The sequence below is a fragment of the Aulonocara sp. 'chitande type north' Nkhata Bay genome, linkage group LG13 (assembly GCF_057382095.1).
Source record: "Aulonocara sp. 'chitande type north' Nkhata Bay isolate Kocher_YH1m ecotype deep benthic linkage group LG13, A_spYH_male_GT1.1, whole genome shotgun sequence".
Taxonomy (NCBI): domain Eukaryota; kingdom Metazoa; phylum Chordata; class Actinopteri; order Cichliformes; family Cichlidae; genus Aulonocara; species Aulonocara sp. 'chitande type north' Nkhata Bay.
In genome coordinates this window covers 7,581,832-7,600,624 of record NC_141356.1, presented here as the reverse complement: position 1 = coordinate 7,600,624, position 18,793 = coordinate 7,581,832, and the positions used below count along the sequence as shown (strand labels likewise).

Sequence of the window (18,793 nt, the reverse complement as noted above, 5' to 3'; positions counted from 1 at the left end):
ACACATTCCTCAACCAAAGCTATTTGAAGTTCATTTCAAACAACTGCAGCATAAAAGGAAATGTATGTAACTTACACACTACCCTCATTACAGTCCTGAGAACAGGATTACACATTTGTGTTGATAATGGAAGGAGCTTAAGCTGGGGTTGTATGAAGACAGCTTCTATGCCTTTGAATTCTTTGAAGAAGAGTTTAAAGCGATCCTGCAGTATCACTATCATATTTGAGGGCTTATTTTGAGGATAATTCTTCACCTGTAGATAAAAAGGTCCTTTTTGGAGGGAAAACAAACCCACTCATGACACTTGTCATTGTATGATGTGTTCCCCATCGCTCAGAGAGGCTAGCGACCTGCCAACGCATCCCCGAGAAGCCCAGACAGTTACTGGAAGTGACCATGGCCAGATCCCCGGGACAGGAAACACTTGGCTGGTACGTGCCGAGGTCCTGGGGAGGACTGCAGTTGGCTGCATGGACCAAACCGCCTGTTACAGACACTGTGTTAGAGAGCCAGGCTCCTTCTAACATGCCTGCTAGGCTTTTAGAGCCAGCGTAATAAGAATGTCAGGGAGCTGACAATTTACCCAGGGTGATACATCTTCACAGCAAGGGCTCCAGGCTTGACTCCAAGAGTGAGAGAGCTTGGCTCACAGGCCTCACAGAGAGGATAAACACTGAATATCCAACTAGCTTTGCGGTGTCTCCTTAAGGGACTTTCAGATAGTTTACTTTTAAAGGAGCTGAGTTTAGTTTAAAAAGTTTCAGATGAAAACAGAGTGACATAATTGGAAAAAAATAAAGTCCATAAGACAGTAGAGAGGTATGTAATTTGGTAGTATGAATAAGACATGGCGTTTATTTAATCTCATAACTCCATAATGAGCACAGCTGTGCACAACAGATTCCTCCCGGCTTAGATAATGGGAGGTACTTGCACATTAGGTGAGCGGCGCTGACAATTCAAATCATTGTCACGGAGTGCGCTCAAAGTGTTTCCTCATCTCCGCTGAATGTTTGGACTCTGACAGGGACTGGAAGCTCTGAGCGTGTTCCCTAATATAACTCTCCGAGCGCCTATGTGACAGCACTACTTGATAATTGAGTCATAGGATATGGCGGCTAAACGTGAATATAAACAGCGATGCGATAATCCAGCAATTTTAAGTGCTATGAAGGCATCCTCGTGTGAAATGAGCGTGCAGCAGGACTCCAACTGGTCCCCATCATCCATCTATTTCAGGAATGCCGGTGCAGCCTGACTCGTCCCCGTCACACCCAGAAACAAACAGAGGCAGGCAGCACTGTCTGTAACAGCCCCGCTTCACAGGTGGTGGCAAAATATTAGATGGTCCTTACTCTTTGTTACATGTTGCAGTGAGCGATTGAGAAAGCTGTGGCGTACAAGTGTCACTTGAGAATTCTGGATTGGTCGGTGAGATTTTTAGTCAAGACGTCTGCTGATTCTCATTAAACTATCTGCCAGCAAATGCTGCGATGCTGGTGTTTTCCATCAGCGCTGACATGGGTGGGTTGGGGGTTGGTGTGGGACGTGTGGTGCTTGTGACGGCAGTGGAGGCGGGCACTGCTTAAATCTATCACCAAAGCATAAATGATCTTTTCACGGTTTTGTTTACGTGCATCCGTGATCAGGGCGGGGGTTCTGTGCGCCACCGACCTTGAAAAGCCAACGCATAACACTTCATTTCCCCATCCACTTCATCCAATGGCAGGAGACGGTGAAAGCAGACAGGGGGTTCGGTGGTGGGGGGTGGGGGTTGCCAAGCAACCTGTTGTAACATTAACAAGGAGTGAAAACAGAAACCTGGTGTCTGGCTGAAACATCCGGCCTGATCCAAAGCCATCCATTATTCCCAGTAAAGCGAAGGCTGTTCTCTACAAATGCTGCCACTACAAAGCTTTCTGTTCAAGTCATGCAAATATTCAGCGTCACCACACAGCTGGTGTACATAAACCGCAGCTAATTAAAACAAGTGATCCTAAAAAAGTATGTCTCAACAAGGAAATACTATCATTTCATTATTCTTCCAATATCCAGTAAAAATAGTAGTACATATATAACTACATATATCACTCTGAACAGGTGGGTACAGTAGGCCTACAACACAGCGACAGTATCCACCTATGTAAACAACAGCAAAAGCTAAATTATCCACACTTTGGCAATGCAAATAAATTCTGAGGAGACTGCATGACCAAAGGGGTAATTGGACTTGAATGAAAAAACAAAACATATTGTGATTAGTTGTCTGTCTGATTTCCAAACCACATGGAGATCATCATGGAAAAACAAGACTATGATATTCCCCAGGCCAGCTGGCTTTGGCAAATCTTTAAAATTCAGTTTTGAGATTCATGTTTCCGAGGATCGCTCCTCTCAAATCTAGGGGAACTGTGTAACGTGACTCGTCATAAAATATTAACAACCGTGCTGGGTTCATGGTAAACAAAGAGCCCCGCGCTCGAGAAGTTGCACAGATCAGGCAGCTGTTTGTTGTGCAGATCAATCAGTTCTGTATCGGCTTTTTTGGATACAGAAACACGATGTGTACCTCGGTGGTGGATGCTATTCTGCAAATGGAAAAATTCAAGCATACACGTTGCAGCTAAAATTAATGCAGGTTGCAAACTTTACACTCTGTTTGAATATTATTTGAACTGTGCACTCTATCCTCCTGTTTAGATACACTAAAACACCTGATGAATCACTGTATCTATATATGTTTTAAATCGAGGAGGGAAAGCATTCCTTTGCAAATCATCCAAATTTACTGTTGAAGAAAAAGTCAATACCGTCATGTGTTCAATCTTTCAGAACATAACAAACATTTTCCTTCACATAGATCACTTTCACCTTGCTTTAAATGCACAACAGAACCTGCAAAATGTCATAAGGGTACGTCTGCTCCCTGCCTAAGTAAATGGCTCCTGGGTGAGCTGCTACCAAACATGTGACTGATGTGTTATATGTACACACCTATCAAAATCCCTGTGTAAACAGCCACAGGTCCTCTACTGACATCTGGTAAACCAGAAGTCTTTGTTGTACTTGTAGTAAGGACATGTGGGAAGCTAATGGATTTCCTGATCTTTCTATGTAAACAACGCTTAGATAACTGAATATCTCCATTAACCACGTCCAACAAGTCCACATGATAAGACGAACACAAGTGACTGGGTTATTTCCAGAGCGTGGCAGCTACACAGCAAAACACTGAAACAGGTGGTTTGGAGTAAAATCCGTCTGAATACTTTCCCCCTGTCCTTGGAGCGGTTTGATGAATTATTTGTGCAAGGGTTAATATTTTATCACGCCTGTTTAGACTCATGTTACTCGGGGGTAAAAATGTGAATGAAGACTGAGGCAGGGGATCTGTAGAGTTTCACAAGTAGGCGTCTTATGTATTATAAAAAGCTCCAATCTTAGATCTTCAGTTAAAATAGGAAACGGCAGGATTGTTTTCCAGGTAGACATCACGCAAAGATGCCTCTGTAATTCCTTAGAATTCCATAACAGCAACAATGAAAAATGCATATTATAAAAAATTACAACCATAGTGACCAATGTCAGTTTTGCCTTCATACAATCCTTCCCAGTGGCATGTTTAGTGGGACTAAGAGAAAGTCCCAGTTAAGATGTGGGCAAGACGGAGGTGTTTGTTACAGTCTGTGAGTCTGTGTGTGGCCACAGTTGTGCCGCCAAGCAGTTGTTCATATCACATGCTGTTCAGCGTGAGTCTTCAGACAGACCTGTTTGACATATAGCCCAACATTCAGGTCCTTGTGTCAACACAAAGAACATCCACACTTTTAATATTGTGCAGTTACATAACACAGGTGCTAAGTTAGTCATGCTCACAAAGATGTCCCTGGAATAAGGAGTGGAAAATCAATCTCCTATCAAGAATATCTCCAAAACAAAGATGACAGAGGTGACAGTTTAGTTTGATCACACTGTACAGTGAACAGCTCCCAACATCTCCATGCCGCATAATATGCATTCCATTAAGTGGATGGTCTTGCTGTCACAGCCCTACTGTATGCATGTAGAGTAGCCTGAAGTCTGCCCCCTATGACTCACATTGACAACCGCCGCCGTCCAACTTAAAGAAACCAACGCGCGGGATCGGATTTGTCTTAAAATAAATAAATAGATACACAAATGTTATTCAGCAGTGTTATACAGACAGCAATCCTTTAATTTTCAGATTAAGGATTTAGGTTTTTTCTTCTCGCATTCGGCTACAGAGTGCGGCACCCATTCCCACTGTATGGATCTGCCTTTACTGCAGCAACTGTCCCACAGCCAATGCCCCCATCTGCTGAGATGCAAAATCAAAACCGACTGACTCACAGAAGCATTCATATTTGCTAACCATTGATAAACTCACGTAGCAGACTCTGTAATTAATATGAAATACATTATGCAGTACTGGCTTTGCATCACACCTTAACAACTCTCAAGTCAGCTGTTAACAGAGCCAGTGGGAAATAAAAATAAACTGTTCATGCCCTGATAATAAGAACCTTTCTTTTAAGAGAAAATCTTAAAGAAGGGCTTCAGAGAAGTGCAGCTGTAACGAGCAGGTACGCTCACCTCTCTGTGATGGTAATCCAGCGTTGTGCTCGCTGATGCAGACAGACACACTTCACTGAGCTCTTTGCGACAGCTGCTCTCCACCAGCGTCCTGTCAGCGCTTCACACTCACCGGTTTCAACTGCGTCAACACCGGCGCACTGCTCGCCCACCGAGCGCGAAGACCTCTCCTTTCACAATAAAAGCCTGAAGCTAGTCGCTTCAAACATAAAGGGGGAAGAAAAAAGTTCAACTGCTGACTTTGTAAGTCTGTTGCGCTGGTAGATAGCTGGGAAATATTAAGCATCTGGATAGAGCTATTTATCCACCTTTCTATTTAATTCCTTTATGGATTGATGGATTGGCCTCGACAGAGCCCGGAGCACAACATTACAGAAGCAGTGTGGGATCATTTAGTCTGAGAAAAGAACAAAAGAGACAACATCCAAAGGAGAGCTTTGAACTATTCCTGAAGACTATGACTAGAAAGCTCGTATAAGGGATTTCCAGCAGCATTGAAGAATAAACATTGTCATATTGAATATTAACTTTGAAACTAATTAGAATTGTCTAAATGTGTATGCCTCAATAAATGACTTTAAAGACTTTTAATTCCCATTTTTCTAGCAAAATATTAGAAAATAAGGGATGTTCTCAAGACTTTTGCATAGTACTATGTAACTATCAATCATCATCAATCAAAAAAAAAAAAAATTCACCAAATAACTATGCTGTTAATAGTAGAATAATATTAATATTCACTACTGTTATCCACCTGCTACAAATACAGTTTATTATGGAATAAGTTAAACAGTTGTAAGCTCAGCATAATAATAGGGCAGCCAGTTGCTGTAGGGGTGGCTTAATACTTTTGTAGAGTACTGTATTTGACGTTTTTACAACAGTAAAGATTTTACTTTGAAAGTTTCGGCCAGAAGTCCCAGCTGTCTACACTCCATCGCACTTTGTACCTTTCTCTCCTCAAAGCATTTAAAAGGATCTATTTTAGGGTTCATTTATATTCATAACACTATGTTAATTTGACTCATTTGATAATATCAAGTAAAAGGTTTTTACATACATAAAAAATATGTAAATATAAGCTGAAGTATACCTTTAGAGGGTAACAGAAGATGTGAAGCACCATCCAGTGATCAAATGGTATATCACAGCTTAATAAATGAACAGCGGCTGCGTTGTACTTACCCAGCTAAAACATGTATTTTTTTAATCACCATTTTGTCATGTTTAAAAAATTACATAAGGTCTGTTAGACAACAAAACTGTCTTTCCCCACTCCATTCATGACTCAGTTTAAGAATGATACTGTACAAACATCACAGCTAAACTGTAAGTCACTAAGCTGTTGGTGGGTAACAGGAATTCAGGTAAAGTAAGTAGAATACCACAAAACTCATAATTAGCACAGGCAAAAATATCACATATTTATCTGGTAAACGGAGCAGCATTAATGTCACTTTTCAGTTAAATTACACAACAGGAGATTGAACACACTGAAATATTATAATTAGAATATCAAGAAAAACAAGTGTTTGCTATTCTAATATATCAAAATTTAAACCCATAACAAAAAGAAATTAATACGCCTACTATTAATACTACTATTATGATTTTCATTAGGACACTTAATATTTATTGCAATTATATTCTTTGAAAATCTCACATTTATTTACAACTACAAACTTACTTTTACAATATTTTTTACAGTAAAGACATACCATAGCAAATACAGCGGAAACATATCACACATGGATCACAGGCACAGTCATGAGAAATGGATGTTTTGGTTCTGTGGACTCATACATGAGAAAGAAAAAAAATTAAATAATATATAACCATTACTCTGCATGAGTTCATCTTGCTAAACCTGATGGTTGTTTACAGCTACATGTTACCTTCTCTATCCCTCTTACACAATAAATAACTTACAACTTGACAGATCAAATTCAGTAAAATTGAAGATGTGCGGCTCTCATCGATGTCTGCGAGGTACAGGAGGTGCTGAGTCAGTTGGCCTGTAAGAAGGTCTTTGAGGAAGTATTCGTGTCGGGCAGGATATGTAACGCTCATGGACCATCTCTGTCACCCTGCAGGAAACACACTGTTACTGTATAGGAAGGTTATTTGCACTGTAACAGTAGAGACGGTATACAGCAAAGGGTGTGTAAACTGTGACGTTTAATTTCTTATAATTATGCGTGAGAAAAAAACAAAACTTGAAAAGAAGATGCAAAGATAACATTTCAGACACAGTTCTGTATCATTTACTTATCTGACACCCTACATTCAGGAAATATGAACTGTACAAGAATCACTCATTCACTGGTTTAAAATAGATTTCAATACTTTAACAAACTGCATGTTTTAGGAACTACAGTACATGAACTCTCTGATAGTGGTCACAGCTCTTATGCAAAGTTAGTTAATGTCAAAGCATGTTATTTTTTTCTATCATTACTGAATTTAGTCATCATCTTATTTAGTTATGTAGGTGGAATAATAAACTGAATTATTAATATTTTTAATGAAATCAACAATTCTTTAAGTTAAGCTGTTGCACGTTTGTATCAATTTACTAAGTTCATTTGGTTGTTTATATTCAAACGCTTTGCACTCCATCACCCTTCATACTGTAACTTCTCATTTACATGTTCCCAAGACAAATATCTTTTTGATCTTTTAACCTTCAGACACACAGATGCTAAGAAAAACTCTAGATAAGATCACAGTACCATGCAATGAGAACAAATTGAACCCACGCATGAAGAATTTAGTATACTCTATGTAGCAGCTCATACATACTTGGTGTAGGTGTTTGTTCATTTCTGTTATTTATTCTTTAAAAACTGAATAATTTAATGTCAGTCTGTGGATGTCAAATTACTTAAAATTCTGTGTACTTAAAGCAATTTTGCTAACTCTTGAGTCTTTTTTTTAACAGCACACAAATGTTGTATTTACCCACTAATAGTAATTAAAACTCATCACACACAATTACTGTATGAATGAGAAGTATTATGCAGATATTTAAAGTATAATATAATATTTCTGACATCATGTCAGAAAGCTAAAGAAGCTGATTGTTTATCAGATTTTAGAAATACATTGTACTGCCACCCAGATTTTTTTTTGAAAGAGATAAGAGACACAGAAGGGCATTTATCAGTAAAAAGGATCTGCAGCGTTTCACAGGTTCTCAGGAATTTACGGCAGCTCTTGCTACCCACTTCAGTCACTTTCATCTTTTTCATTTTTAAGTGGTCTCACTATAAGTGGTCTCACCTATGTGTGTGGAAGTTATTTGTGTGTTTACAGAGTATAAGCATCAGTATCTTGATCACTTTCTCGCTCTGGCTTCCTCTGAAACGCACAGCTGCGAATTAGTGGTGGGTGAACATTTCCTCTTTTACATTTTTCTGTTTCACTCAGTGCTGCTTATAGATTTTTTTTTACGTGCTCCCAGTCTTTCTGTCATATTCTAACACAGTTATGATTGCTGCTAGGCACCGTCACATAACCGTACAGTGTATTTGCTACTTTGCGTTGTTTTTTCCTATACCTGATGTCGCATAGTGCTCAGTACTGCATGGTTCTGCTTTCACTTCAGTAATCTGAATCGCTGTTCTCTAGACTGACCTTTCTGGGTTCCGTGGAGGAATCCTGGGTGGAGGAATGGAAGGTGCAGCACTGCCTGGCCGTGGCGGTCGTGGTGGAGGAGGGAAACTTTCTATTGAGTCCTTTAAAAATACAATGACATATATATGTGGCCACACTTGAAATACTTCAAAATAAAACAGCCTAAAGCTCTAGTTTAACAGCTGAGTCAGTTAATGAAAAAGCTAACATTGTCACAGTTATTGGTTTAAGCAATTCATCTACTGAAACTGTCAAGAACTCCCAAATTTTCAGCTAAACACACAAAGATGACAGTTGTTGTTTTGTTGGTCTGGAGAATAAAAGATCATTGTTTTAATTACACCCTGAGGAAGTCATTAAGCAGTGTCAGTCAAGCTTCCACGATGGGTCGTGCAGTTTGAGTCTTTTAACAACAGACAGGGAATACTCATCTTACCCATCTTGCAATTAAAAGAAGGACAGAATTTGCACCAAAATCTAAGAGATTCTTTGTCTGCCCGTGCCCCAAATCTCCTTCAGCTCTGTACTTTTTCTTCAATCATGATGACAGACAGTAAACGCTAATGAAAATGATATAGAATCTGCTTCAGTAAAGAACACACATTTACAGAACTTACATTTAAATATTGTCTGGAAGGTATTTTAGGAAATGAAAAGCTGAAGTAAGAGAGCAAAATAAAACAAAACTAAACACTAGACTTTCTACCTCTTTTTTTCTACCTCTCTACTGCGCATGCAGTCATGTTGTATAGACATCAGACACATGCAGCATCATAAGAGAAAGGGAAGTTTTAATTTGGGTTATAAAGAGTAAGAAGGAAGAAACAGCTAGCTATAACTCATGCAAATGCATTTCTGTGTGAACCCTTCAGTTTCCACGTGCCTTGAAGATGCACTTGTACCTATTGTTAAATCAAGCTCACCTCGTCAGGTTCTGTACCGCTGCTGTAGCTAAAGGTGCTGTGCGTGCTGAGTCTGTTGCTTTCGGTGCCTGATGACAAGAAGAAGCACAGCAAAAATAAAACACGTGATTCCGAGTATCTCTGAGGTTAGTGCTTGTGGTGAATTATGTTGTAAGACCACTTCGCTAAATGTGGGTAAAATATGTTTTAGGCCTTGACACTATTATACAAGATGTCTGCAAGAAGGTGTATGAACAATCAGAGCAAGACAGAGACGCAGCTCATATGCATACCACCATTACAGACTTAAAGTAATCATGAAGCAGTATAGCAAGCCATTCTTTAAATCCGTTAATGTTATCAGTGTTTTTGAAAGGAAACTGCTTGCCCCTTTTGAAATTTATGTGCAAATGTTTGCTTTTTTTTAAAAAAAAAACAGAAGAATAAAACATCTACTACAGCAAAATTAAACATTAATTTAAACCTTAAAATACTTTTGCATTTGTGGGCTAATTAAACAAACTAAAAAATGGTTTTCTTCGTAAAACATTATGACTGAATTATAACTGCTGGTGCGACGTGTAAAAACACAAATAAAGTTTCACAAAACGTCTCATCCTTTATGTATAACAAAACTACAAAGATGGGAAATAATAATAACAAAGTAAAATAAAATACATACACTGACATTCGAGAACATTAAGTAACATTAAGCAGTAACAAAATCACTAGAGTCATGTAACTTTATCATACAGAAAAAGTCTGTTTATTACAATTAACCTAATATTTCAAGCTATAATCTGACTACTTTATTTCTTGCTTTTTTATTGAAAACTTTTAAAATGAGATCTCAATTAAGATTTAAAAAAAATGTGAGCCTAAAATAAATTTTGCATTTATTTGCCCGCAACAGGAGAAAACACACAGCAGGGCCACGGGTCGGACTCAAACCTGCGCCGCGGCTCTCTTGCTGTGCAGCAAGTGGTTGCCTGCTTACCCACAGAGCAAACACGGCACCCTTTCTTTTCTTTGAAAAACTGTGACTGATGTGTTGAATTTCTGTTTTGACATAAATAATTTTTCAGCAAGGTCTGCTCTGTCCAAGCTCTAATTAAACGCGGGTTTATTAGTAACACTGCCTCGTACCATCCATGTGAATATTCTAATGATCCCATCTAGCACTTTTTCCTTGAACCACAGCTAAAATTGACGCATAGAAAAGACAGAATGATCAGATCTGGCGCTCAAACGTACCTCTCTCTCCAACTCAAAAGTGGAGGCAGGAAGTCAGACTACAAGCACATCACTTTTTCAGTGACTTACATATGTGTATAATTTACATTTCTCCCAATCTGTACTCTAATGGAGTTGCAAAGAAAGCCACACAAAGAAAGACTGAAAGCTTTAAGTCTTTTTGTTTAGTACTTGATAAAAGCAGAAAGTAAAGATAAGCATTTGGACTCACTCGATGTGCTGGATGTGCTACCTGTCTTCCAGCTGCCTCTCTGGATAACCTGAGCCACAGGAGGAGGCTGAGCCGTCGCTCTGGGTGTCGACTCATACACAGCACACTCTAATGAGACACTAGTGCCCCAGAATGAGTTTCTCTGAAGGGGTGCACTTATCTCATACTCTACGGGAAAAGACCAGATTAAAAAGATAAGCGTTTTTGACAGCAATGGCATGTTATTTTTCAATATGTGTTTGTCACCAATGAATCCTAACAGTATCAGCGTATAAACAGTGGAAGGTATACAATGTGATAAATCTGCGTGAACCTGATCTGATTCCAAATGAGAACATAAATAATTTTACCAAGTTCCTTTCCTGTCTTCTCTCTCTCTTTATGGCGTCTGGTGATGCTGTTTCGTAATGTCTCCAGATTTTTCTCAAGTAAGAAAAAGGAAACACAGGCATTACTTTTATTGCTTAACCAACAATCAACTTCTTAGAAAACCACAAAGTTTGAACATTAGATCTACCTGCTGATAGCGTATGGAGTTTGCCCTCCGCTCATGATCAACCTGCCAAGCCTTAAACTCTTGGACTGCTTCGTCCACAGTAATTTCTCCTACTTTTACCCTCTCTTGCAGAGATATGAGCTGCCTCTGCCCAGGGGTCTTCATCCCAGCGTAAGGATCATATGCAGGCGTGGGGGCTTCCACTACAGGCCGAGCTGAATGGGAGGAAAATAGTGTATAATTTATTCTATTATTAATTTATAAGCAAAAACCTTTGGAACATAAAATATTGTATTAGTTTCATGAAAGTCTTACAATAGTTTGATGTATAATGGTAATATGGGTGCGAGAGCAAGCGCACTAATATTTTTTATTATTTTAAATTTTAAATGTCTTTACATTTCTGATGTAAATATAAACAACTACTAAATCCTAAAAACTAAAAAATCACAAAAACAAAAATAAGACCTCTTGTTATGTGTTGATGACAATAGTTCAATAACAGTACTGTATTTTTATTTATGATGAGCAAACCAGTTTAAAATCAGACCCATAATCAGTGCACACAGCTAACCAATCGTAATGCAGTATAATAATACAAGACGATAATACCAGAGGATGTAATTGACATGTCAGTGACAGTAGTGGACTGTTGCCTCACTGCAAGAAAGTTCAGGATTCAGACGTTACATGTTCTTCCTGTGTCTGTATGAGCGCCCAGAGCCTCTGGGGGCTACCAGATACACGCATGTTATGTAAATAGGCAACTCTAAGCTGGCTGTAAATGTGCAATGAACTGGTAACTAGTCCAGGCTGCACCTTACTTCCTGTCAGCTGGGGTTTGCTCAAGGTTTCAACTTCACTTTCATTTTTACCATTTAAAGTTAAATATTCAAATGAGGAGCGAAAAACAAGAACGCTTCTGCCGTACGGGCCACGTACATTTTTGCTCTTCCCGTATCACATTTAAGTGTCTGCTGTGAAAAGGGCCTATTAATGTCAGAAGATCACATGAACATTTGTTCTCAGTCACCTACCCACTCTGACACCAAAAATTCCCCCAACGCAGTTAGCTGTAACCACTGAGTCAACTACAAAGGTTACTGGTTTTGACCAATGTGGTAGTATTAAAAGCCCTGTGCCTCACAGAAACATGCTACAGCACTGGACAAGACTGATGATAAGTAATCAAGATGCAGATAAAATAAAGGCACTTTTTCAAAAGCGGTTTACCAAATGAAACCATGACCAGTTCTAAACTAGCTTTATATAAGTGAAAAAAAGAGAAAACAGAAGCATAACAGACTATAATGATTAAATGAAAAGAAAATTATTTTTATTGGGATTTACCTGCATGATATCCCATGTCCTTTGCTTTATTCTCAGATGTACCTTTATCTGAAAATACTATCAAAAAAATAAAAGTTACATATTTTTGACACATTTGTGATATAAAAAAAATATAACGTAATAAATAAAAATCAGACTGCACCATACCTCTAGAAATGTACGTCGTAGACTTTTCAAGCTCAGTGTTAAGCTCAGGCCTGGGGATAGGGGCTGGTGGACGGTTCAGGACTACTGGGTTGTAAGTACTATTTGCATCCACAGTATCGTAGATATCCTCTGGACAGAGGTTGTATGGGTCTTCCTCTTCCTCAATTTCATCTAAGCTATTATGATCAACTTTTTCCTCTTCCTCACTTTGAAGAGGTTCATTGTCCTTCTTGACTTCAGTGGCATTTGGTTTTGCTAAAGGTAAGAGTGTAACCACATGAAGCACTCAATGCCATATAGGATGCAATATTATTTAAGGAAATTATTTAAAACTTCAAATGTATACCTTGAAAGAACTTCCGAAGCATAGCTTCCTCAGGGTTCTCATCTACTGCAGTCATCACCTCATCTTGAAACCCCCACCAGAAAGAAACAATACAGCACCATCATCATCTGCTGCTCCCAGTTTTGCTGTATGAATTATTGTTGGAACAATAAATAAAATAATGCGATACTTACAAAAATCCTCTGCACATTCAGGGTTGATCCCCAGCATCGACTCATATATATCCTCTGAGCAACCCGAGTATTTCATCATGATATCTTGAGAGTTAGTGGACATCAACTCATATACCTCTGCACTCTCGTCTGTGTTGATAGTGTCCTCAAAGTGAGACTTGAGCAAGTCTGCAGTCTCCTGGATTTGTTTAAATGCAAAAGACAACCAGACGCTAAGTACAATTCGTGAAAATGCAAAGAATTGAAAAGATTTTCTCTGTGGACTTACAACAAATTCATCCATGAACTGCCTGAGATCATTAAAACCACTCTTCTCTGCAAGCGTGTTTGGGTAGTCTCCATTCTTGTTCATCACACTGTAAGCCTGCAAAGCTCCAGGACACTGAAGCAGAACGGTGGTCAGCTTCTTCAGGCCATACTTGGCTGCAAAGTGGAGTAAAGTAGGAAGCTCCTCATTCCGCTGATCTGAAGCCCACAAAAAGGCAAACAGATAGAACCAGTTATATATCAGCTGCTCACACTTTCTGCTTTTTATCATAATCTTTGAATTTAAATGAGAACTGTTAATGGTGTTATTGCAAAGTGGAAGTATTTGGGAACCACAGCAAATTCGCCTCAAAGTGGTGGACCACATAAAGCTGTAGAGCAGGGTGGCTGAGAGCTAAGGCCTACAGTGTATATAAGTCACCAGCGTTTGTAGCTATCTAAAGCAGCGGTGAGTAGCGGTAAGTTCCAAGCCTCCACTGGCATTAACATCTGGCCACAAACTGCGCCAGGAGCTTTATGGGTGGGTTTCCATGACTGAGCACCTCCTGTAAGTGTAACATGTAGGTGGCCCAGAACTTTTCACCATATAATGTATGTGCGATAACAGGAAGTCTTCTACAAATTTTTTTAGCTGACTCGCCCAACACCAATAAAATCATGTGTTAAACTTACATGCTGACATATTGTCTTCCTCAATCTGTCTGATTCCAAACAGCTGAAGACCAGTTGAAGGGATCTTGGATTTTAAAGAGTCGGACAACATGCTGTCCAGTGATTCTGTTGCATTGGCTGTTATGTTGAATGCCTGGACGTTCAAAATAAATAAATAAAGCTTACACAAGCTTTTACAACATTAATCTAGCACAACGATGCTATTTAAAGCGCTAAATAATGTCTCACCTGGCTGATGAAGTTAACAGGATCTGTAGCATTTTCAAGATACCGACTGACTTCACCCATGCTGGTGTAATACGTAACAGGAGTCAGGCTGACAGACGACTGGCCAGTGTACATAGTGAGGGACACAATTCCAGCATGCATATCTAAATGAAAATAAAGAGCAAATTAACAATTACGGTGATTTCAGATTAAAGCTTTCAACATAAAAGTCCTGTGACTTCCTACAGATACTTGCCAGGTGCAGTAACACTTATGGTGTATTCATTCTCCACGGTGCCTGGCACCCTTTTTGCAGGTACATTTTCAGATGAAAACTCCACCTCTGGATCCGACTGATCATCTATTTTCTTTTTGAAAATGATAAAAAGTGTCTCCTGTTTCTAAAAGAAAAATGGAAAACTGGAATAAAATTGGCGTGTTGGTGACATTTTACTGATATCAAGAACTTCCTTTAGCTCCGCTAAACACTAGAAGATCAGTGTAAATGTTTCTCTGTGTACCTGTCATACAATGTAATACAGAAAACTGGATTTATTTCAATGAACCAAACAAACATTACATTTGATGCAGCTCTTGTGCAATTACTTACCCCGCACAGAACTCTGTTTGGTTGCACAGTGAGACAGGTGATGTGCGTGGGTGAAGTTATTTCCTGACTTGCTGATATTACTGCGTTCGCAGGCTCTTCATCCTTCGGGACATTTTCTTCATACTCTTTTGTCACCACATCCTCTGTTTCATCAGTGCTAGGATTTTCATCTAAAACTGGTAAGACGTACACATCGTCTAGGGCTACAGGAACTTCACTCTCACGTTCAAGCTCCACTTTTCTGCCTTTAAATTAAAAAGAAATCGAATGTATTACAAACATCTTTATTTTCCCTTTAAATTTCTACAAATTGCACAATTTTAACATCTGTCTAGATGAAATCGCCTTCTTTTAGTTATTCAGAAAGTTTCACTACAGCACATCCAACTTTCTCACTGAGAGTTTCTGTTTTATGTTCCAGCTTTAAGATAATTGACAATTGTTATTTTATTTAATATCCTATTCTTTGTGGGTGCAGTAAAAACTGAATTAATTATGTTTGCTTCCTGGGCATCGAAAACACTGTACAAAAGAGAACATTTTACATACTGTTGGCTAATGCTTCCAAAATGGTAGAAACATAAACACCAGGCTCATCCTCTGCGTAGAGCTTCCTCCAGCTTGGCCAGTCTTGGAAAATCTTTGTCAATAGTTCGTCCTCAGACACACCACATAAAAAGGCCACCACTCGGTGAGGAGGATAGAGAATTCTCTGAAGTGCCTCCTGTAGTTCGTGGTCACAGAGGATGTCAAGGAAAACCCCTGTGAGGAGCAGCACGATGCTCTTGCAGCTTTGGAAATATTCAAAATTATATCCGTGGAGCTCATCGGCTGTGCTGATTGCATATAGCAAAATTGATCTTTTGTGGAATTTGCGAGAACTTTTCAAAATCTGGTGCAAATATGACGCCCATTCCTGTGCCTCAGTGGTGTGCAGAATTAACAGCTCATATCTTGAGAAGGATTCAGGATGTGCTGAAAAACACAACGCATTACAGTGTGATTGTACGCTCAAGAGATGTATGCAAACACTCTCCAAAGCAGGTATCCAAAGCATAAAACCTGCTGACCCAGCCTGACTGCACACAGTGAATCAACGTTCTGCTCAAAATACACTAATGACATGACACTAGCAATATTATGTGCTGAGTTCCTTGTTGCAGCAGATTGTGATTGCCGTGGAAATGCTCCACAACGTACCAGCTGTCCGGCTGTGGAATGTCAAGGTGACTGTGGCTGGGGAATGAATGTCTGATCTGTTTGATATTTCACTGCAGAGCCAACAAGACGTTGTGCAAACATTGCGCTGTGTCAACACTGGTCAGAGTAATTTTGTTTGACTCATTACAGTGTTTAATCAGGTCAAGCTCACCTCTGTACACGCTACCTAGGAAAGAGCACCCACACAAGCATTCGCTTCATCGGAGCAGCTCACTAACGACAGGGCAGTGAGCCCTTACATCGTTTTATTAAAGGACCGATAACATGAATGATTTAACTTTACATGTGTTGGAAATACTACATTAATTCAAATCAACCATACAGGATGCCTAAGATGCTTGCTTCCTCTTTTTAAAGCGGAGAAAACAGTTTGCCTTGAATTTTCTGGTAAATGAAACTCAATTTAAATGAACACATCATTTCAAAGTCAAACAATGCAAAAGAGTAAACTATGTGTTAATAATGAAGGTTTCAGTACATCTTGTAAACTGTAGCACTAACTAGCTGGTGAAAAAAAAGGTACACACGACGGGTCGTATTACCTGATTCAGTGCTTGAGATGGGTTCTCCCATGGTCTTGAAGCCTCAAATCAAATAAATAAATCACCTCAAAAGGATCATCATTTGCCCAAATGTTTCTCTTCAATTCGATGAAGTTTACTGATGCTTCTCTTCTCATCAGCTGAGACTACATTAGCTTTCACCAGCTACAGCTCGTTGCTCAGCAGTATTAATAGCAACACTTAGTTTCCTGATTTTGGTGACTCTGCCCTACTTCCTGAAACAGTTGAAGAAGTGAGAAACGCACCACTGTCATGACAGAATGTGCAACATGTCGGCAGTTACATTTGTTTTTGGCTGCTTTGTGTATATCTGTATGTTGTAAACAGCAAAATATTCTATAGATGAAACACAAATGAAGATAACGAGGGCTTAGCTAAGAATTTGATGTGTTGAATTTTGCGACGTGCAGAAACGACACAAAACCACTTGATGTCTTTTATGTAGGCGACGCTTTAGATTCGCCTTTGTTCTTGGTTTTCGTGAAGACTGTACACCCACGCACACAAACGCACACGCACACAAACACACACACACACACAGGAAAACATCAATTCACCTGTTATGAGCCACATCCTTCTTCTGTTTTTTCACTTCCTTACCAAGGTGCTGTCTATCTAGAGAGTTTTAAGGTCAGAGTGATTGTGTAAAATTACAATTCTTATAAATGAACATGCTTACCTCAAAAGAGTAGCTATACATTTGTGGCCAATAAAACTTACTTACTAGTAAGACTTACTACTGTAAACACATCGTTTCTGTGTTGCAGTTAACTTTAACATGCATAAGACTAAAGTGACAACTTCTGCAAAAAGTGATGCACACCTTAAAAATGTGTTGTTCTGTGATGCTGTGACACCTTAAAGCAACACTGAAAGTGCAAAACTGAAAGCTTTCATTGCTGGCGTCATTACACAGACATGTGAAGGATGAATGTGAAGTTCTAACACAATTCAGCCTTACAAAATTACTTGTGCGCTCAAATGCTGACACACACAGGGTACATCCTCATACAGCCACATGCTAAATATTTCTTAAGTAAAACAGAAAGCACATGACAAACGTGAATCAGTCACTGATCATAATGAATCACATGTTTGGTGTAACTGTTACTCAGTATTTGAAGTTTCAGTTCCCTCGTAAATGTCAACTATTTGCAACACATGGCACCACACTGACACAACCACTAGAGGGCAGAAGACACTAACTTAACATTAGATTGTTGTCCACCTATCATTTTGCCTATAGGCATGGATATGTACTTGGTTAAAAAGACTGTGGTGAGTTTGGCATAAGTCACAGAGATAGTTTCCATATACAGACAATCAAAAAAATAAAATAAATAGCTGTATGAGCCTTTAACAATAATGTTTATTTGCTATATGCTTCTTATTTGGCAGGGATATTTGCAGTCATAAGACCATTGGTGGATCAATTTGAAAAAAAAGTTTGACAGTGAATCCAAAATAAAAATGTGAAATTATGTATATTTTCATAAATAAATAAATGTGAGGCACATTATACAAACATGTACATAAGATTTAAAAACTATTATTAAGATAGACTGGGGTCAGCTGCAGACTAAATATTCACTGTTTGTAATGCACCACATTTTATAGATATGAAAATAACTGCACCTGGCCTTGAACTGCCAATGTGGAGATAAAAATGATTCAGTATCAGCAATCTGAATTCACTGACCTATAAAAAATAAGATTAAAATTAGTTAATTACACAAACAAAAAGAGACTCAACAGATTATGCAGGTGATATGTATAGAAGTTAAATTTTTTTTCTTTTTTCCTGTAAAACGTCTTTCATGCATGCTTAAAAGTGTCGCAGGGTACACTTCAGGTTTTCAGGTATTTACTGAAATGTGCAAACAGAAACAGTAATTCAGTGTAGAAGGCAGAAACAAGAGTGTGTACAACACTAACAAGATTTAAAGTCCATATGACTCCACATTGCTTTAATATTGCTGAGGTTCAGGCTCTAGGGTGGCCAACCCACATACAAATAGGTCACACTGAGTTGTTGCTTTAATTGTAATTACAGAATCAGTCAGCAAGAGTGTCTTCACCTGTCTAGACATTATTTCATTGACAAAATCAATTCACACTGCT

At 38.9% G+C, this 18,793-nt stretch overlaps 2 protein-coding genes across 2 annotated transcripts in view; both read right to left on the bottom strand.

Annotated features, from left to right (window-relative positions):
- Positions 1-4,724, bottom strand: part of sorbs1 (sorbin and SH3 domain containing 1) — a 42,434-nt gene extending 37,710 nt beyond the window's left edge. Inside the window, exon 1 of the mRNA XM_086258460.1 lies at positions 4,618-4,724. The gene's annotated coding sequence lies outside the window, so the exon portion shown is untranslated. The remainder of the gene's footprint in view (positions 1-4,617) is intronic.
- Positions 4,725-5,808: 1,084 nt separating this feature from the next.
- On the bottom strand, positions 5,809-16,855 carry pik3ap1 (phosphoinositide-3-kinase adaptor protein 1). The gene is made up of 17 exons (XM_086258465.1): positions 16,652-16,855; positions 15,438-15,863; positions 14,889-15,133; positions 14,535-14,679; positions 14,300-14,442; positions 14,072-14,204; positions 13,401-13,597; positions 13,133-13,310; positions 12,960-13,022; positions 12,614-12,868; positions 12,467-12,523; positions 11,138-11,331; positions 10,971-11,043; positions 10,621-10,788; positions 9,177-9,244; positions 8,254-8,354; positions 5,809-6,704 (listed from the first exon to the last, which is right to left on the bottom strand). Exons 1-17 carry the CDS (start codon positions 16,680-16,682, stop codon positions 6,590-6,592), a joined length of 2,592 nt encoding a protein of 863 aa, XP_086114591.1. The 5' UTR covers positions 16,683-16,855; the 3' UTR covers positions 5,809-6,589.
- Positions 16,856-18,793: the final 1,938 nt, after the last annotated feature.

What these genes read in the sequence shown, in the direction of transcription:
- pik3ap1 (XM_086258465.1), bottom strand. Translation starts at nt 16,682, where the DNA reads ATGGGAGAACCCATCTCAAGCACTGAATCAG. An exon ending in GAAGACAGGAAAGGAACTTG is followed by an intron (nt 10,789 to 10,970) that starts GTAAAATTATTT and finishes CTTTTCCCGTAG; the next exon opens with AGTATGAGATAAGTGCACCC. An exon ending in TAGCACATCCAGCACATCGA is followed by an intron (nt 9,245 to 10,620) that starts GTGAGTCCAAAT and finishes TCTTGTCATCAG; the next exon opens with GCACCGAAAGCAACAGACTC.